The 20929-nt window shown below is 42.2% G+C and overlaps 1 protein-coding gene across 1 annotated transcript; it reads left to right on the top strand.

Moving 5' to 3' along the window:
* Positions 1-839: 839 nt before the first annotated feature.
* Positions 840-20173, top strand: LOC310959001 (uncharacterized protein; the record flags this gene model as incomplete). The annotated part of the gene is made up of 12 exons (XM_083930171.1): positions 840-2726; positions 4992-5354; positions 5805-5844; positions 6121-6266; positions 11707-11739; positions 12029-12115; positions 12252-12452; positions 14302-14481; positions 16627-16839; positions 18389-18508; positions 18857-18997; positions 20102-20173. 12 exons carry the CDS (start codon positions 840-842, stop codon positions 20171-20173), a joined length of 3483 nt encoding a protein of 1160 aa, XP_083786297.1.
* Positions 20174-20929: the final 756 nt, after the last annotated feature.

Here is a 20929-nt window from a genome sequence, read left to right as displayed (position 1 = left end):
GTAGTATGTAAACGTTCAAAATGAAGGTAATGAAAATGTAATGAAAACAGTATAAGTTAACCTCAGTGTCATTGTCACTGCCAGAAAGCTGGATAATTAAAATATTGATCAGCGATGTTATCTGATGATGAAGCTGGTCGCGAGTGAGGCAGATTGGGACGATCAGTCTGAGGCTGATTGACGATGGACGGTAATATCCTTCAGTTGGTTATATGCTACGTCTACCATACATTTCTAAATGCAAAAGTGTTCATTCCTGTTCTCAATGGAGGGGTGAAAAGCCTGCTGTTATAGGCTCCTCATGGTTGCATCTCAATGCCTCCCTGATCTAGCCCTAAGAATCTTTTGTAGCTGATTTCCCAGTTGATACAATCAATAATACGAATGGGGACGACGCCAGAAGTAGTTGTGTAAATAATGACTGAATAGAATAGCTTGCAAGATAAGTTCAAACTCTGCTTTATTTCCAAGATAAACTTTAGTTTACTCACATTCTATAGACTAAATGTTTGAATGATCAACAGATGAATCAATTTACAGAATATAATTCCTTTAAACCTTAGTAGTCTTCCAAAGTAAGTGCCCAGAACATTGCCATGGCGAAATCCAAAATATCTGCTCAAAGCAAAACTAAGAATCAAGTATTAATGTTGTTTCCAGCTCTAATAGCTTCTGTTTTACATGCAAACCTAAACCTTTCCTTGGACATCTTATGTGTGTTATTAGCTGTTTCCTGTTAATATCCTGTCTCTGTCTCTGCCAGGTTGTGCTGTGAGCCGGGTTTTCTTAGAGACAAGAGGAGCATGTTCTGAAAATTGGAGTCGGATCACACTCCAGCCATGAGCCACAAATATGAGGGAGAGGCATTCAGGGAAGCCAGCGAGGACCACAAGGTGCCTCCAAGGAGCAGGCAGCCTAATGGGACCTCATCTGGGGAACCTTCTGTACGTCGGTCCTGGAGGCCATGTCAGATGCTCAACCAAGATGGGGAACTGAATCCCCATCATCATCATCACCACCATCACCAGCCTCCTCACCAACACTACCCACCCGCAGGCCGCGGACCCCCTCGGCATCGCCGGCGGCCTCCATCAGGGCAGGGGCAGGGCCAAAGCCAGGCTCAGAGTCCTGGTCTGGTTCCAGCAGTGGCTCCTTCCAGGCCAGAAGGGGGTGAGAGTCGAGACCCTGAGCCTCGTCCCATCCAACAACACCGCCCTGCTGTCACTCGTTACCGCCGTCATGGTGACCCTAACCCCAGGCTAAGAGGTCACAGACCGAGACAACCTACCAGAGGGATGCAGGACTCCTCACCTGGTGTGGATGAGAGAGAGGGTCAAGCAGAGATGCAGGTGCTGCGACGCTCATCAGATGATCCTGCACCTGACAAATTGCAGGACAGGGGATCTCCTCATCAGACTGCAGTTGCTGTTGTCACCCCCACCCACCTCCCACCTGGTCCTGCAAACCATGACATGCAACATAAACCCCAAAACACCCCTCCCGTTGAGGCAGAAGAGGACTTCATGGAGCGTAAGGTGCAGTGTGCAGAGGAATTAGTTAAGGAGGAGGACGAAGAACAAGAACAGGCGGAGGATGATGGAGACCACCGCCCGACCACAGGTTACTCCAGCTGCAGCTATAACGACGTGCAGGCAGTCGATGATGGAACAGAGGAAGGTGCAGAGAGGGTGGAGGAGGATCAGGAAGCAGTGATGGATGATGTAGCGGAAGACATCGCAGCTCAGGGAAGTGAAATCACTGATCTCTGCTCTGACACGGAGAGTGCTGCCTCACTCAGTATGGACGGACCTCTCCACAGCCCACCGCCGCTCCACTCACCAACCCCTCCTTCGTCCCCTGATGTTCCACCTTTCCCCCAGCTGGACCACTTCAGTGAGGACACCAGTATGAGCCCTGTGCCCGACCACGACCTGCTACCTGAAGATGAAGACGAGGATTGCTCCGAATCGTGCTCGCTGTCTCACTTCACTTCCTGCTCTGACTCCTATCCTAAAACCTATGCAGACTTTTATACAGAGTCCCACCAAAAATCGTACCCAGAGCCTGTCTACGAGTCATACTCTGAGCCAAAATCTCATCCCAACTCTTTCCCTGAGCCCCTTAAGACCTCCTACTCCGAGTTACACAGAGAGCCTCGCAGGCAATCTGCTTGGAGGACTGAGTCTAATGAGGCCCAGCAGGAGTCCTGCCAAGAGCCCTTTACCAGCCATAGACAGGAGAATGTACAAAAAGGGGCTCCATCCTCCCCTACCAAGGGCTCCCATTATACCCCAAGACAGGGCAGAGACCGTGGTTCCCATCACGCCCCTGTGGACCGCTCTGTAGGTTGTCGGCTGCACCACTATGACGGGCAGTCTGATGGCGAGGGGGACGGTGCCGATCAAAGTCCCATTCCCAGAAGTCGCAGGCAGGCACCCAAACAAACAGAAACCCAGGCCAAGAGCCCCTCCTCTGGGCAGAGCAGCTCAGGAGAGGCCCAGGAGGAGAGAAATATGGTGGGTCTCCAAGGGGAAGAGGATACGAGGGGCTCAGGAGATGCCATTAGCCTGGCAATCAAAGACATTAAGGAGGCGATTGAGGAGGTGAAAACTAAGACGATACGCTCCCCCTACACACCTGACCATCCTGTGGAGCCGATTTGGGTGATGAGGCAGGAGGTCAGCCCCACAGAGGAGGTATACCCACTGCAGACTACAGCTGGCCATGTAAGTGTGACTTCACTCATCTTTAAAGCATACTGTTCTTGTTAGATGAAATGAAAATCATATCTCTCAAAGGACTCACAGCACTGTAATCTGCTCCTGTTCAAATTTATTATGTGCACAGTTAACTGGTAGCAAGGTTTTCTCGTGGGGGGGGGGGGAATCTTGTGCTGCCAGTTGTTTTGCAGATCAGCCTTTTGTAGTAATTGAAGATGGTGAAACTGTGCTGCTACATCATAGTTTTCAATATTCAGAATAACTTATCCTAATATTTATCTTTTACTTCTCATCGGCACTGCTAGTTGTTGTTGTACATATTAAGGATGTATGTGTGTACGTAAATCTCCATCACTGTATACCAATCAGAAACAGCATTTTTCTCAGTGCAGTTTACAGTCATCAAACAGAGAGAAACAGTGTTTCCCATACATAGACCAATGTGTGGCGCTGCGCCACAGAATCAACACCAAGCACCACAGATTGATTACAGGGTTTTTTTTAAACACGAGAATGAGAGAGAGAGAGTGAGAAGCGAACCTCACTGTGTGGAAATTAAGTTAAATGAGGACAGAGACAGTGAGATACTTTCTACAGCTGCATTTCAAGTTGTGATGAAATGGCAAAAATAAGGTTTTATTTCCCTGATTCACTGCTTTGTTCTCGATTACGGCGGGCGCTCCTCCTTATTCATTGTATTGCTCACTCGACCTTCTCTTTCCATCTCTTTCCATCTCTCTCTCTCTCTTTAAGCCTCCATTCACAACAGCCTTTTCAACCAACTGACAGTTTGTAAGTGACTTGACCAGTGGACTTTGCTAAGACTTACAGTAATTAATAACATAATAACACCTTCACAGCACAACACTTCATGGTCCATTCAGGTGCACCCTTTGACCTGCGACAAACGGATTCCACAACGATGATAAACAGAAACAGGTAGATGAGAAAAAGAGCCGCCTTTCAGGTGACAGAGAATATTCTGTTTATAAAAAAAAAGTCTACCATTAATGTTCAAGTGACTACATATAGCTTCTGACAACGACAACAACACCAACACCAACAACAACCTAATGGTGCCCTCTGGTCCTTCAGTTGCTGCTTTTAACTGTTGTACAATTTTTTGGAAAAGAAATGTACATATATTTTTTAAGGTCCCATTACCTGCTGCATTGTTTTATTTGAGCTTATTTATTTTATTATTTGGAGGGGGCCTTCAGTTCTGCATTGTTAATCTGCTATTAATTTTAGACTACCTCACCTGTTTCGAGCCCTGGTTAGGAAACTGAGTGAGCAAAGAATAAAGTTTATAGTACAACAATTTGGGGAGTATACTTTGCATTTAGCCTAGCTTAGCATGAAGACCTCCGTCCAAACTTTTATCAATTCAATTCAATTTTATTTATAGTGCCAAATCATAACAAAAGTTATCTCAAGATAATTTACGTATAGACCACACTCTATGAATTATTTTTGATTTACAGAGACCCAACACGTCCTCGATAAGCAGCAACAAGTTGCAATATCTGATGACATGATGGTTTATTTATTCTTGTTACATAAAGTGTTTATGCCCTCAAATTATTATATATCAATCTTTTCTAAACATATCACAGCGAAAATGAAACCACATATAAATAAAATTAGAAAAACAATGTGTATGAGTGGCAATGCAAACCTTCCTAATCTCAAGACAGACAGACAGACAGACAGACTAACAGAAAGACAGACAGACAGACAGACAGACAGACAGACAGACAGACAGACAGACAGACAGACAGACAGAGAGACAGACAGACAGACCCAGGGATGCAAAGCAACCACTGAATGAACATTACATTTAATAATAACTATAGTAATAATATGAATATATATAATCTAACAATAGTAAGGTCAGTGAATATACTAGAATAAACATTAACAGAAATGTAAAAGTGACATTTTGAGAGTTAAATTATTATCAGTGTATTTCTTGATATTTCTATATATCTATATTGAAATGAAGAGTGACATTGCTCAAGGAGTTTGGTCTGCAGTGTCGCAATAATTAAATTACATTTTATTGCTTTCCGGAAATTTTACAACATGATTTACATCCCAGGCTCTCATTTCATTTAGATACTTGGATTAATGCCCAAATCCTGAATCATGTATCATCACAATAAGGTGTCAGTGTGAGTTGCTGTCGATGCATTGCACTGTAAAAGGAGTGATTTAAAAAAAAACTACTCTCTTCTTTATCTATTTTTTATCTCTATTTTCTTCTCTCAGTCGCCTCCTCACTCGCCCGCTCAGTCACTATCTGAGTCTCCGTCCCGCTACGCACCAGTTCCAGTTCGGGAGCCAGCCAGTCCGCTGAGAGCTGAGTCCGCCAGAGCACTTCCTCAACATTATCACCAACAGCAGCCCCAACACAACCAACACCACCAAGGCCACCATTCACAGCAGAGGGACACCGTCAGGTCGCCACAGACATACACACAGCCGCAGCCCTACGCGCACATGCCGCCTAATCAGCATCCGCACCACCAACATCAGAATCAACATCAACAACAGCATCAGCAGCTTCCAGCTCAGCGGCCCCAACCTCAAGTTCAGCCACAGACGCCTCCACAGCCGACGTCTGTCCAGGAGGTGAGCGGATAAACATCCAGAAATCCCTAAAATATAGACAAAAAAGATGCTTCTTCCACCTCCAGAGCTTGCTGGAGATTTATCATATTTTTCTTCAGTATCAAAGTATTCCAGTAAGAGTTGTCTGCACATCCATGTGTACATTGCAAACAGGAACCTCTGGCGGTTAATTCAGCATACTTTTAGTGCTGCCAATTTCCCCAAACAAATCAGGTTGAAAAAAAATGTGAGCACCAGTTGTAGGCCACTGCATGACTCACTGAATTCCTGGCAACATGGATGATAAATCCTGCAGAGGCACACATCTTTTACAAGGTGTTGATCTGCCAGCAGCTAAATGGCTGACAGCAGGAAGAGTCTTGCAGAATTGAAATGAGTTAAGAGAGACTTGCACTATGTGAGCAGAAATAATAAGGATAGTCATGTAGCTTTTCCTTTGTGTCTTCTCAGCTTCGCAGATCGCTTCCTCCGTTTCCAACATTTGTGGACGGTGAGTGGACTCGCATATGAAAATCATGATATCATTCTCAGGTCCATTTCCATTCTTTGCATCTGTTGACATGAAGATGAATACTGTACTTGACCACATTACATTTTACAATTTAGTTTATTTTATGGTCATGGGTGTATTTTGTATAATGTACCTGTATCATAGGTGTTTGGTGTAATTTTGTCAGATCATTGCCCTTGCGTCACATTTTCAATTTGTATGTAGTACATTTATGTGTGTGTAAATGTGCCTAACGAGGGCATCTGGTTCACGCAGTTCCCGGACCATGCGACCCCGAAGACCTTATTGACGGCATCATCTTTGCAGCGACCTATCTGGGCTGCACCCACCTGCTGTCAGAGAGGACGCCCACAAAAAGCTCCCGCATGCAGCAGGCACAGGAGGCCATGAGCAGAGTGCGGGTGAGAGCAAACTACATCCTGCAGTCATATTGTAGTGGAGGAAGGAGAGGAAAATGTGTGGCTGTGTCTGAAATCACTCAATTTGCTCACTTTGCTCTTTATGATACTGTGGACTATGGCTGGGCGATATGGCCAAAGTTTTCTATCCAGATATAGGTTATTTCATACTTCTTTAATGATATATATCATGATATAGCATGTTTTATCTTAATTTGATGAATAAATGAGGAGCTCTTTTCCAAAACGCTATAAATCCATTTTAATAGTTTTCAGGAAAATGACATTTTTTTACCTAGACCCACACATTTGGTTAATATTCAATGTATCTTGTCAAAATGGTTTATGGCTCAGTCTGAACATGTTGAACGGACGGACGAAACAAAACGCTCTCCCGCTTCAGAGCGCCGCCATGTTGGATCGTCTAGAACGCTTACTGAAATCTGATTGGTCGAGAGGACGTATGTATTTAGGCTAAAAATAGGTTTGGCGCTGGTCGCAGTTTGGAAAGGAACTGCATCTTGAGGACCATTTTAAACAAGGAAATATAGCGATTTGGCAGAAACACTGATGAAGCAGTGAAAATGTTCTGTATACAGCAAAGTGGCATGACAAACTCATTTTTTTAAAATTTGGCTTTTATCTCGTTTTGGAAAAGAGCTCTTCAAATAGTCTTTATGAATTAACCAGATGGTAAAGCCTATTTTTGTATGTGTGAATTAAATATAAGGTGCAAGGATCAGAGCTTAAACCACAGGCCAAATGTCATAAATATTGTTGTAAGACAATGTAGAAAAATATAGTATATACATGATAGACAGATAAAGTCATCCACCACGCCCCTATGATAGGCACGCAGTAGTTTATTCTATAGTAAGCAGTCAGTTAATTATGTTATGTTTTGCCTCTTAAGTGTGGCGCCTTTCATTGTAGGACTGTTGGCAGAATTTAGCAGGGATATTTAAAGCTGGGGAAGGCAGTTTATTTTAGTGTTGTTGGGCAAAAGAGCCATGATAATATTTCATCATTCAAGTGTTCACCTCCTCTTGGCTCTGTTTCTGGCTTTAGAAAAACAAACCTATGGTGGGAGACTATGACCAATCACAGGTGATTTCAGAGAGGGGAGAGCTGCAGGTAGAGGTCTCAGTCTGCTGCAAACATTGTTGCTTTTCATGCACACTAGCTCTAAGGGCACTATATACAGATTCAGTCTGCATTCAGACACTTAAATGACTCAAACAAACTCAAAAGACGGGGGTTTAATATAGTGCTCTATAGAGTTATTTGGGAGTGATTTTGGATACAGCCTCAGCATTAGAACATTTAAATATTATCAGTACTGTCTATCTCTGTTGGCAAACCTCTCCAGTTCAAATGCTAAATAATATTATCTATTTATATCTTTGCATATAAATGAAATGTACAGTTATATCACTCTGAAGATATAAAATAGTTTATTATTTCATAGAATAGAATAGAGTAGAAATACTTCATTGATCCTGTTACAACCCTGGCTCTCAGGTTGAAACAAAGGAGAGAGACACACAGAGCTCTGAATATAATGTAGTGTTTATTTAACTAAACAACTGGAAAAGAACATAACGTGGGTGAGTGTTGCATCAAATAGTGTGTGTGTGCGTTTGCATGTGTATGTGTATATAAGAGACAAACACAACAGCAAGTTGTAGGCCAGAGCAGCAGTCAGCTGCTCAGCCACCAGAGAGAGAGAGAGCAGACTGACTGAGGCGGCCTTTTATTAATGAAGCCACACCCTAAGGTGTGGTCTGCTTAGGACGGCCCACTGCTTCTAGGCTTTCCTGAAAGGCACTGATTGAAGCAGACAGTAGAGGGACGTCACAATCCCAAGCTGGGATGTTTTGTAACCCTTTAGACTCATAGATAATAGAAATGGCCTGCCAGTGCCTACATTGGTAGTTTTGCGTATGGGATATAATTTATTGGAGTACCTACAAATGTTCATATCACTAAAGTCTGTACAACCTAAGCTAAAAGGTTATGTAAGTCATTAAACAATAATAATTAATAAAAGTATTTAAATTGTGTCAGAAATAAAAAGAAATAGAAAAGGCGCATGTTTTTTCATCAAATTGTGCTTAAACACACAAAACATATCGATCCAAAATACTTTTAAATGTAGTGAAATAAAGAAAAGATTTCTTAACACTATAAGTTTTTAAACTATAAACATTCATTAGTTTGTAAGATATGATCATCTGCAAGTACTGTGGAACCACAGTGAGTTGCACTGGACCTTACATAATGGTAGGACATCACCACAGGCATGAGGACGTGAAAGACAAGAGCTTTGGCTTTCTGTTGAAAAAAGAATGCTTTAGCTATTACATTTTTTATTTTATTTTTTTAGACCATCGTATAAAGAACGACAGAGATACTCTTGCGCTGTTGCGAGTTGTCGGTCTGTTTTGCATCACACGTCACGTAACATGATGACGTAACATCAAGGCATACAGTATGATGACTTAAAAGATTGAAGCCTTAGCTTTCTGCTGCAAAAAGAATGAATGCATCAGCTATTATGGTTTTAATTTTACATCGTTTTATCCCTTTTTAAAGGGTTAAAATGAGGGGGTGCTGAGTGAGGAGAGAGACTCCTTGGCGAATGTGTCTATCAACACTTGGAGATTTTCTAACACACTGGGACACATCATGGGTGATGTAACTGAGGTTGACTTCATGTTTGAATCTTTTAAAGTCAGAAACCCTCAGCAGACAGCACAGCCATGGGGTGAAAAAGTCCTCGGGTTTATGCACAATGCATCATCCACACATCGCTGCTCCCGATCCACAGTCATACAGGATATTTCTTAGCTCCTCGGGATGTTATATAAACTGTTCAAGGCTGTGAGGCCCTGAAGACTGGACACCCCGCTCTCTGCCCCCATCATATGTGAAGATATACTCATGCAAATCGCCCCGATATAACAAAGTACATCAGTACAGATAAATGTGGCTTGTATCAAGCATGATTTCACATGTGTTGTCTTTGCTGTTCACATGAGAAGATATAACCAGGGATACTGAATGTAGTTGGAGTCGGTTGAGGGCAGGTGGTGTCACAGAGTTAGTGTGACAGATAGCGTACAGTGATAGTGTGGCATTCAAACATAGAAGTGTGTGAGCAGGACGAGTAAAGAAAGTCAGAGGCAGGAAGAGAACATGAGCAGAGCCGAACCCTGCTTTTTGGACAGTTGAGTGACAGATTCAGGACATCGCCTCCATTAAGGTCTGAGAAACCTACGGAGAGGGAGACATTTTAGAGACATATACTGGTGAGGGGGATACATTAGTCATTTTACTTTTTCAGAATGGAAGAGGCCGAGAGGATTGCTGTCTGACAGGCTGAGTGAGCTGACGTCTCACTTTTAGGGATGCACTGATCCAGGTCTGATACAGAGTACCAATCTGATACCACTGCTCTTTTTTCCCCACATTTGAACTTTGTGAACCTCGGCGTGTGAATTGAGGCAGGGGATAAAGGTTTTTAAACATGCACATTAACATATATAAAATATACCGATAAAGAAATTGATTGAATATAAAAAATTAAACTAAAGAGTGAAGAGTTATGCTATCTTGGATGTCCAAATAGTCCAGATGGAATGTGATCATTCTAAGCTCACAAAAAAATGCAGACATATAATAGTAAAATAATAGAAATGAAGTATTAAACAGGTTCAGTTACATAAAAGTATGCAGTGTGGTTGAAATGAGAAACACTGCTGTGTTTTCTCCAGACTCTCAGAGCGTCTGGGAGGGTCTCAACATCAACAGTGGTTTTTGTTGTCCTGACTACAGTAAATAAATACTATTAAGCAGTATATCTCAGCTTCAATAGGAGACTGATTATCACCATTCAGAGATTTGAGATGTGAATGCAACATGATTAAAAGAGTAACTTAGTATATGTCCAGGGCAGCAACTAATGATTATTTTCATTGTTGATTGTATTGTTTTTTTTTTATTAATCTATACATTGTTTTGTCTATAAAATGTCAGATTTTTTGTATTCCCATAAATGCATGTCCAAGTCTGAGAGCCCAGCACAATATGATCAAATGCCAAATCAAGTGTTTGTCAACCAACAGTCCAAACCCCAAACATACAGCCTCTGTAGATGTTAATCAGTCTTTTTCACAGCAGGCTTTTTGACTTGTCACAGTAGGAAAAGCACAAGTGTTACTGATAACATAAACAGTGATTTACTACACCTGAGCATATCCAGCAACTGCTGACCAAACTTTCACACAGTTCATAAAAATGCAACTCTTGCAACTGGAAAAATCTTTAAAGAAATTGGATTTTAATGTAACAAGTCTAAATTAACCCTAAATCTAGCTTTCACGGTGTCCAACATGTCCAGCCCAGTTCAGATCAAAGACTTGCGACAAGACATATTAAAACTTGCAACTTCTTGCAACGTGCAGGTTCACAACGTTCTGCAACCTGCCAGACAAGACGGTGTATCATCTCCATAGCAACGACTCTCTGTACTTCCATTCTAGCGACTGACTTTTCAAGCTTTTGTTGTAGCTGGATGTAGTTTGTGGCATCTTAGAATATGAATGGACCACGATACCAAGATACTCGCTACAGTTCCGTTTCTAATATTGATGAGACAGTGAAAAATGTTTTATTTCTCTGATTTACTGCTTTGTTCTCAACAAGGTCGCTCCCTCTCCTTGTTTATTCTCGCTTGCTTGACCCTCTCTCTCTCTCTCTCTGTCTCCTTTTCTCTCTTTCTCTTGTTGAGCCTCCGTCCAAAGTTTGTAGCTGACTTGACCAGCGGCCTTTGGTACGAGCTGGGTCGAGACGGGTCAGTTCACAACACTGCAGTGTTTACCTGCGACGTTTTCACATCATTGCAAATCTTTGGTCCGAGCCAGGCTTTACGGGCCCACTCTGTTAACATGAAACGAACAGTTCTTTGAATCCAGGCAGAAGCCTTTCTTTAATCCACTTTAACCAAATGTCTAATCGTGAGGGTGAGTTTGTATTTGAAACCTTGAAACTGCACAGATTAAGTTTGAGAGCAAACAGTGACACAAACCAACATTTGGAAACACAAACCCTGAGCTGTCATGAGGTGGCTGAAACACATGAGGCCGCTCATCTGTCTTCAGGGTCGTTTATGTCACGTCGATGACAAGGAAACTTTTGATCATGTTAGCTGCAGAGGCCCCCGGCAGCCTGCTGTTGTCAGATGTGATAGACGGTAACATCACTGTCCTCCCACACACACATCCAAAACATACACCTTTAAGGTCCTTTTGTCCTTTAATTTGGCATTTGGAATGGAGACGGGCCACAGTGAAGCTAGTGAGTTGTTGTGGATCCACCCAAAAAGATAGTTTCTTCTACTGTTGTTTTGACGTTTCTCTATTCTGCTTTCTGATCACCGCAGGCTGCTCAGAAGCAGGCAAAGAACAGGAAAAAGGTATTCTTGATTGTTCTCTTTGTCTCTGTGATTGTGTTTGTTGTAAAGGATGACAGAAATTTGAGGTCAGATGCTAATGTTAGACAAAGACAACATCTGCGATTGACACTGATTGTAATCTTTTGTATGATGCATGCATACTGCATGAGCCATCAGTATTTCTCTTTCATTAGATTCTTATCTGTAGCCCTCTGATGAAATGCCTCTTGACTCTGCTCTCCTTTGCCGTTCATCATCAACCTGTTGCTTCTCCTGTTCATTTCTTCTCTTGTTGTCTCCGGCTGTGCAGAGCCCCGACGGGGAGGCTCCGTCTACTGCCGAGGTTGATCTGTTCATGTCTACGCAGAGGATCAAAGTCCTCAACGCAGACACTCAGGTATAAAAATGACAATGTGCATGCCATACCTAATGTCATCAATATATAACTTAAATCCTTCTGGAGGGACAGTGTCACCATACAAAGAGAGACGATTATTAACGGAGAGCACCTTGCATGTCTTCTGGATCACCAGGAGTCTTTAATGGACCTGCCACTGAGGACCATCTCCTACATAGCTGACATTGGTAACATGGTGGTGCTGATGGCCCGGGGGAAGATGGTGCGCTCCCGCAGCGCACAGGAAAACCTGGACCAAACAGCTGAGCAAACCACCATGACCCAAGATGACAGAAGGCTGTACAGGATGATCTGCCACGTCTTCGAGTCTGAGGATGTAAGTAATTGATTATTATTCTGTTATTGTTGTGTTATCCTAAGCTATTAGCATAGAAATGACACAGTGAGCTGAGGCGGGATGGGCAATCGGAAACCATCTTGGCTGACTCGCATACTTTAAAAGGATGTACTTGACTGCTACAGATACTGAAATAAAGGGGTCAACCAATACGTGATATATGGATATTTATGATAAATTCAGCCCTTGATGCAGGGGAAACTCCATGCCTTCACCAAAAATTAAAAAAACAATTCATTGTTTTGCTAGTGAGCCAGCACATCCAAGAATCACCTGAATATTGTTTAGAGTTCGAGGAAACATTACATTGAGGGCGGGACTTATCAGATGACACAGGCTGCCACTGGGCCCAGCATGTTGGTTAGTAATTAGCTTAAAAACTTCTTTGTATATCTTGATTTCACTGCTTTATGTAGTTTTGTGAAAAAATACACTATTGAAGCTCCTCTTGGCTCTGTAGAAAATCTTGCCCGTGACAGAATACTTTGGCCAGTCACAGGCCATTTCAGTGTGTCAGAGAGCGTTCCTATTGGATGCTCCACAAATGTAGATGCGTGTGCACGTCCCTTCAGATGGTGAAAGCCTGATTGGAGAAATGATGCCATGACTGCTTTAGATTGGCTAGCCTGTGACTGAGTTAAGCATTTTTTGGACATATTATATTTTGACTTTTTGGACATACTGTACTATGCCTTTTCCTGACTTTTTTTTAAAGAAATTATGCCATGACTGCTTTAGACAGGCGATCCTAAAGTACTTCTTGTACTTACTTGGCAACATAGTGGCATACATATTCAGAATTTAACATACGTGTTAAAAGTTTGATTTTTAAACCATTTATTGACGTAAGCATCTAACAATTCAGATGTTTAATATTGACAGAAAAATCCTGTGAGAAGTCTGGAAATTTGAGTCGGAAAAAGTCTGCAATTTTGAAATGGAAAATGTTTCGAAACCCTTTGATTCAATGAGGGACAATCCTGCAGAAAAAGTGACTAATCCAGCATCCTCCACTGCAATGCACCCCACGGACTTCTCAAAAAGAGTCTAAAAGATATCGACGGTGCATTTCAGAGAAGGAGAGAAAATGCTTGCTAATAGTTAAGCTTCTGCTAATTTGCTGTGGCAAATTCAAGTTCATGTTTATGTCACTAGCTTGAGCTTTGAATCACAGTACCACGGTCATCTCAAAGAACTGTACACGACGGTAATTCTCATAGAATTGCTGCTATATGATGACATCAGATCAAAATCACGATCGGTCAAGATACTCATACAGGTTACTGTATTTGTTTATTGGTCAACTATTTTCATTTTTGGAACAGACAAGACACTACAAACATGCAAACAGTGTGATGCACACTGCGTTGAAAACACTGATGACAAAATAAGTAAGTAAGATACAGTAGCAGTAATAAATGTTACACTCAGAAACTCAGCCGATCTGTTTTATTATATATATATTTTACTATATATTCATAGTATAGTATGTCAAAAAAGTCAATGAAAGTTAAAATATAATGCTTAAATCATAAATAAATGCTTAAATCACTTAAAAATCTGTAAGAAGAGGACAAACAGAAAACTCTTGCTACTAAACTATGTTATGATAAGATGAGTAAGGGGAAGGAATGCATCACGTCAGTAGTCCTAACAAATATTGTGTGTGTGTGCGCGTGTGTGTGTGCGCGTCTTTTAGTGGGATGTAAACAAGCCTTTTAGACGTGAGGTGCATGCTCAGTTTGTCCGTGCAGACCACAGCGACTACTAGAGTGACCATCGCTCACGACCTCTCCTCCTTCTCTCTCTCTCTCTTTCTCTCTCTCAGGCCCAGCTGATAGCTCAGTCCATCGGGCAGTCTTTCAGCGTGGCTTACCAGGAGTTCCTCAGGGCCAACGGCATCGACCCGGAGGATCTAAGCCAGAGGGAGTACAGCGACCTGCTCAACACTCAGGACATGTACAACGACGACCTCATCCACTTCTCCAAGTCTGAGAACTGCAGAGATGTGAGTGAACCAGCAGGTGGCAGCACATAACAGGGGCTTTGAACGTTCTTCTTGTGTTTGGAATTGATTTTTCCACTCAAAAAAAATATTCCTCTTGACCCATTGCTGGATTTATGGTGAGTTTTTTTACAACTCAGCCTTTTACTTCAGGTCAAGTCATGTTATCATAACTAGTTGAACGCAAACGAGCCAGTGCCATTATCTTTCTGCTCTAGTTGTTCTGTTAGTTTGCTTCAGTCCACTTCAGTTTACTCACAGAAATTAAAAGACAAGTACAATCATAGATAACATGCAGATATGTGAACTGGGACGCCCTGGTAAGCTATTTGAAGCCTGTATTTAGGGGCCCAGACACTAGTAAACAACAACACATTGTATGTACTATTTGTATAAAAGAGAACATGTATTATAGAATAACATTTACACCCCACAAAAGAACCCTACCCGTAACTAAGTGCTCCCAAACACATTTATTCTGTCAATCTAAGCGTTGGTTAAATGGATGAGACACAATAAACATAAACATATAACAAGTGAGAACAACATCCATCCATCCATCTTCAACCGCTTGTCCCTATCAGGGTCGCGGGGGACTGGAGCCGATCCCAGCTGACATCGGGCGCGAGGCGGGGTACACCCTGGACATGACGCCAGTCTATCACAGGGCGTGAGAACAACAGTAAAACTTAAACAAAAGGATGTCAGAGTCACTAGTTTATTAGTTTTTTACCCTTTGTGAGATGCTTTTTCCGCGTCTTCTATGTTTGCAGGGGAGAGTAGATTGGAAAAAGGTCACTGCCCGACGTTGAGCGTATTTACAACATTATGCATTATACAGGCATTATGGACGATATTACATTCAGCAAGCTTCAGAAGACTGTAGCTGTGGAAAAAAGGGTCAATTTACATTTGACTATGATAAAACCTTCTTCTGTAAACACTGTAATTTCACGGGATAACCAGGAAAAGTAATGATTTTGCAGTCATTTAGATGTGACTCAAACAAAGACTCGGTTAAAAGTGCTTTGAATGAAAGACAAAACATATTTGGGCAGTTTTTTTTTGTCGAATCATTAATATGAATCAATATTCTTTCCAGAATTTTTGTGCACTTCACTCTCAATAGTTTGACTGTTTATTTTGACACATACATGGTCGACATTATTTCTTTTGGAACAAAAACATAATGAAATTTGTCTTGCTTATGCTGAATGCCCTCCAGCGGTTCAGATGAGCAGCTGCTTTTGGGGTCACAGCTGTGTGACAGTTAAAAAAAGAAGTAGTTATTAGCCCCAGTATGAAGGTGAATTTGAGACGCTCAACCTGGTCTGACCCCAGAGCCCTCCTTCCTCTCGCTGCTCTCCTCGCCTGCTGTCTCACATTTTTCAGAATGGGGCAGAAGCTCAAAGTGGATGCAGCGTCACTCTCTCATGTTGTTTGGTTTGCTACTTTGCGAGGAGAGGTTTAAAGTTGTATAGTTGTAAATTTATTTTCATCTACTTAATTGTCTTTAAGACCCTATCTATCAAAGAGTAAGTTAATACAATGGTGATGGGTCAAATGACCCACTAAAGAAAACACTTGTTTCCTTTTTGCTGAGTATTCCAATATCTATGTCTGTGGAGACATTCCCTCTCTAAATGTAAATAAGCCGCCATGTTAGTGACGCTGCTGACAGCGGTTGTTGTGACGGCCAGATTATGCTGCGTTCACTTGTAATCGGAAATTGGGAACCTCAACTTCTGAGTCGGGCTTGTAGTAAGGAAAGAAGTGTAATAGGAACATGTGTGTGTGTGTGCGTGCGTGTGGATTTAAAAGGGGAACATACAGGGGACAGACTCGAAGAATGTGTTTCAATAAAGATTACAAAAGACCACAAAAATAAAAATACAATAGTCAACACACAGAGTGACCATGAATGTGATAAGATGGAGGCTCTGAAACAACAGGCTCAAATGCAGTTACATCTTACTGCCAATGAGGGCGCTAGAAATAATGTATCTCAATTCTTACGGAGTACAATTTAAAGATCTGAATTTGATGTTTGTGTGTATATGGTGCAAGAGGAAAGTCCGTTCATAAACTGTCACAAGTGATGACTCTATGGAAAGTTGTCCAAAAAAAGCTGCACGTGCTTCCCCGCAGGTTTACATTGAGAAGCAGAAAGGAGAGATCCTGGGTGTGGTGATAGTGGAGTCGGGCTGGGGGTCCATCCTCCCCACCGTCATCATCGCCAGCATGATGCACGCTGGTCCGGCTGAGAAGTCCGGTCGACTCAACATCGGAGACCAGATCATGACCATCAACGGGACGAGTCTGGTGGGTTTACCGCTCAGCACCTGCCAGAGCATCATCAAGGTATGCTGCTGCTCTTTCTTTTACTGACTTACTTCTGTTCTTTGTTCATTTTAAAGAATATTTTCCCTGCATTCCTTCATGTTTTCACCCAAACAGCTGCGATCTTCTTACAGTAGCAGGGATAGTTAGTCTCCCCAGACTGTTCTCTCGTGGACCACAGAACCAAATGTTTGACAATGAGCTGTATAATGTCAAAAGCTTAAATGCAACCATCTTAGATGAACTGATATGATATACAACAGTTTTCCACACACTGTTTTTAACCCACATCAGTCCTGATCATAACTGTCAAATATTCATAAATGTTAACCCTTTTAATGCCAGTTTGTTTAAACACTACCACTGTTTTGCATTGCATCAAACACTGCAGTGCTCCATAACGAGTGATGGAAATCAGCATGTTTTTGGTACAGTTGCATAATAATGACTTGAAACTCATACGCTGCGGGAAAACCTGCAACAAGAAGAACCCATTTGACATTCTACGCACTGTTGCCTCTGTTTCCCAGCTGAGCAGCACGTCTGTTAAATATCCTGTACTAATAACATTAGAGCCACGCAGGAAAATGAATCAATGAATATTCTCTCATTTCATCCACACTGTTCTGACTCAGAGATAATAAAACTGTTGCGTTGAAGCTGAAAACCTTTGGTGGCCGACAAACAGAAAATGGATCAGGAATCAATAAGGGAACTGCTAAAAGATCAAACCAATAGGCATAATTGACACCAGTCTTGAATCCAATCAAATCTTAACACTTCCCATCCCTGTCCATAATACAGAAGCAGTAAATCTAATGGAAACCAAGTAAACAGCGTGTATTTGCCCCATAGGGGAACATGAGAAAAGGGCTCAGTCCAAATGATCATTTGAAGTCTACACTGAAAGTCTGATATAATACATCGAATGCACAATGCATGCTGTAAAGGCTGTGGTAGTCTAATGGGTTTCAATGAGGACAGCGTCTACAGTATTTTGACAACAGAGTTTATTATAGACTTATTAGGGAGCTACGGTTGAACTAAATAAGAGAAAAACTCACAACCTGTGCCAAAATGTGTGCCATATGCCTCAACACAGCCGAAATGATTGAAAAACGTAAACAAAACCCAAACTGTGTGATGCATACGGATTAAACGCACACTGATTTATAGATGGTGTTGGTCCCAGGAACAGAGCAGATATAAAATGACTGGACACCCAAACCTTTAGAGCAGGGCTGCCCAACCCTGCTCCTGGAGAGCCACTGCCCTGCATGTTTTAGGTTTCTCTTCTCCAACACACCTGAATCTAATGATCAGTTAATGCTCGTTATCAAGCAGCTGAAGCTCGTCACAGGTTTGAAAATCTTTAGACTAGAGTGTGTTAGAGCAGGGAGAAACCTAAAACATGCAGGAGCAGGATTGGGCAGCCCTGCTCTAGACCATGTATGAAAGGACTCACACATGGCACATGTAACTATCCCCTCCTCTTCCCCTGTATGTTTGTCGATTGTTCCCCTCTGTGATGGCTGTGTCCTGTAGCTAACCGCACTCTGTTTGTCCTCAGGGTCTCAAGTCTCAGTCCAGGATCAAGATGAACATCGTCAGGTGTCCTCCCGTCACCATGGTGCTCATCCGCAGGCCGGACCTCAGATACCAGTTGGGCTTCAGCGTCCAGAATGGCATCGTGAGTATGGGGGCTGATCTCACACACACGCACGCGCGCACTATTGTATTTTTATTTTTTTTGCTCTTTTGTAAACTTTATTGAAACACATGCACCTCTCTACTTCGAGTCTGTCCCCTGTATGTTTTTAAATACTTTTAAATACACGCACGCACACGCACAGACAGACAGACAGACAGACAGAGAATTGGAGCTTTGACTGTTAAGATGATGTTCAAGGATTGGTGGTTAGCCTCAGTCGCTGTCACCGGTAGCTTCATTATTCTCCACCCCAGCTGTCTTTGCTGGAGGGCACCAGTTTGAGTCCACTTCCCCTGTGTTTATAGCCTTGTGTGTGTGTGTGTGCAGATCTGCAGCCTGATGAGGGGAGGCATCGCTGAGAGAGGTGGCGTCCGCGTCGGTCACCGCATCATCGAGATCAACAGCCAGAGTGTCGTGGCGACGCCTCACGAGAAGATCGTTCAGATTCTGTCTAACGCCATGGGAGAGGTGGGAGGAGTTCTCAATGTCTCTCTGTGAAATGACAGACACTACTGTTATATAGTACTGTAGTGTGCCTTTAAGTTCTACTAAGATGCTTTTTGTTAAAATGATCAATTATTCATCCTGTCTCTGGTAACACACAAAACGTAATTGATGATAGCTGAACATAACATGAGTGGTTTTAAGTGCTGTACTTTATAATGAATTTACCATGGGAGCTTTTATTTGTTGGTGCTGGCCCCTGGTTTGAGACATTATTTGAATTCCATCTTTTATGAGAATTTAGAGTATTGTACCCAGAAGACTCTTTTTTTCACCTTTAACTTTATAATACATTATTGTAGTTGTAGTTAAAGTTTAGAGCATGCTGTAGCTTAAACCAACATCAGCCCCCAGTAGTTCAGAGTGAAACTAACCTGCAGCCTCATCATCCTGAGCATTCAACAGAGTTTCAACAGCCTGAGAAATAAAGGAATTATTCATCCTTTAGATCTTACCTGGAAGTCTACAGATGTGTCACTCTGAGCACAGGAGCGCACAACTGGACTCTTCATAAATTTGGCTCGTTGTTGGAATATACCGCTCGGTTATTCACAGCACTGTTCTTTCGGAGCAGCAGAGCATTGTTAATATTTGAACCTAACCGCTGGTTATTTCATACGGGAATAGAACCCTCCATTCCTTCAAATAACAACACTCTCATTTAGTGTCAAGTGTCGGATTGGATTTATGAACGCACCCTAAATCTCTGTCCAGAGGCCAGGAAACTCACATTCTCCATACAGAGGGTGAAGAGGACACTGGCAAAGATCTCCAGCCTTAGAAAATGTTCTCTTGGAAAGATGTGAGACAGATGAGCTCCAAATTCACATGAAACCCTCCGTTTAGATTCACATTCCAGAGGAGGAATCTGAAACATTTCACAGACCCTACCATCTTTCCTGCACTGCCACAACCAAATTTCTGCTTTCCATTTTCACAAAAAGTATTAATATGTAAAGATTTCGATGAGTTAGTGTACATATATTACAAGAAAGAATAAAAATAGAAACAAATAATAATCATTTTTTAAAGCAACTCCTCCCTGTGTTTGGATTCTTTCTGCTCCAGATCCACATGAAGACGATGCCTGCGGCCATGTACCGTCTGCTGACAGCACAGGAGCAACCCGTCTACATCTGAACACACACACACACACACACGTCTCACTCTGTCCATCACATCACATCTCTCACTCCATCTTTCAGTTGTTTGAAATAGTATCCCGTTTGACATCACTTAACTTGCCTTAATCTGTACAGTACACACCCGTACATCTGCAGTGTGACAGCAGAAGACAGATTATGTCACTAGGCCCAGTGTTAATGTGATGTGTTCCGTTTGACCAAAGAGAAAATGTGGATTATATTGTGCATATTTAGGTGGCAAACGTTCCCTTTGGTTAAATAGCTGTAATATCTGAATGTACTCTAATCATGTTGGACCTATCAATCGTCAGGGCAGCCCAGATGATCTAGAACTTTTAAAGTCAAGTGGTGGAGTTACGGGGGAATGCATGTCCAATTCTGCTGAATAAAGTCAAGAAAAGGCAGCGTCAGTAAGTGCTGGTGTGTTTTGTTCGACAGGGGTTGAACTGAGGGCAGGTGGCTGTTTGTTAAAAGAAAAATGATCAAGCTCCAGTTCAAGAGAGTCAAACGATGACTGCAGCGAGGTACGCAAGAAATGTTTTTTTCAGATTCTCAAAGATGAACCTGTCTATTCATTTAACTGCCTACCAAGATTCACATGGCACTGTTTGTCAACATTGAACCCTGGGGCGGGCAGGTTATTGTTAGTGCTGTTGGGCAAAAAAACAATAATAATCCTTCATTATATTGCAATTCCAAACTAGACTCCTGCACCCCCTCTCTGTTTCCGAGCTTAAGAAAATCCAGCACG

This window comes from Echiichthys vipera (assembly GCF_963691815.1).
Source record: "Echiichthys vipera genome assembly, chromosome: 16".
Lineage (NCBI taxonomy): Eukaryota > Metazoa > Chordata > Actinopteri > Perciformes > Trachinidae > Echiichthys > Echiichthys vipera.
Note: the sequence above shows the minus strand (reverse complement) of the source record. Positions and strands in the feature narration are given on the sequence as shown.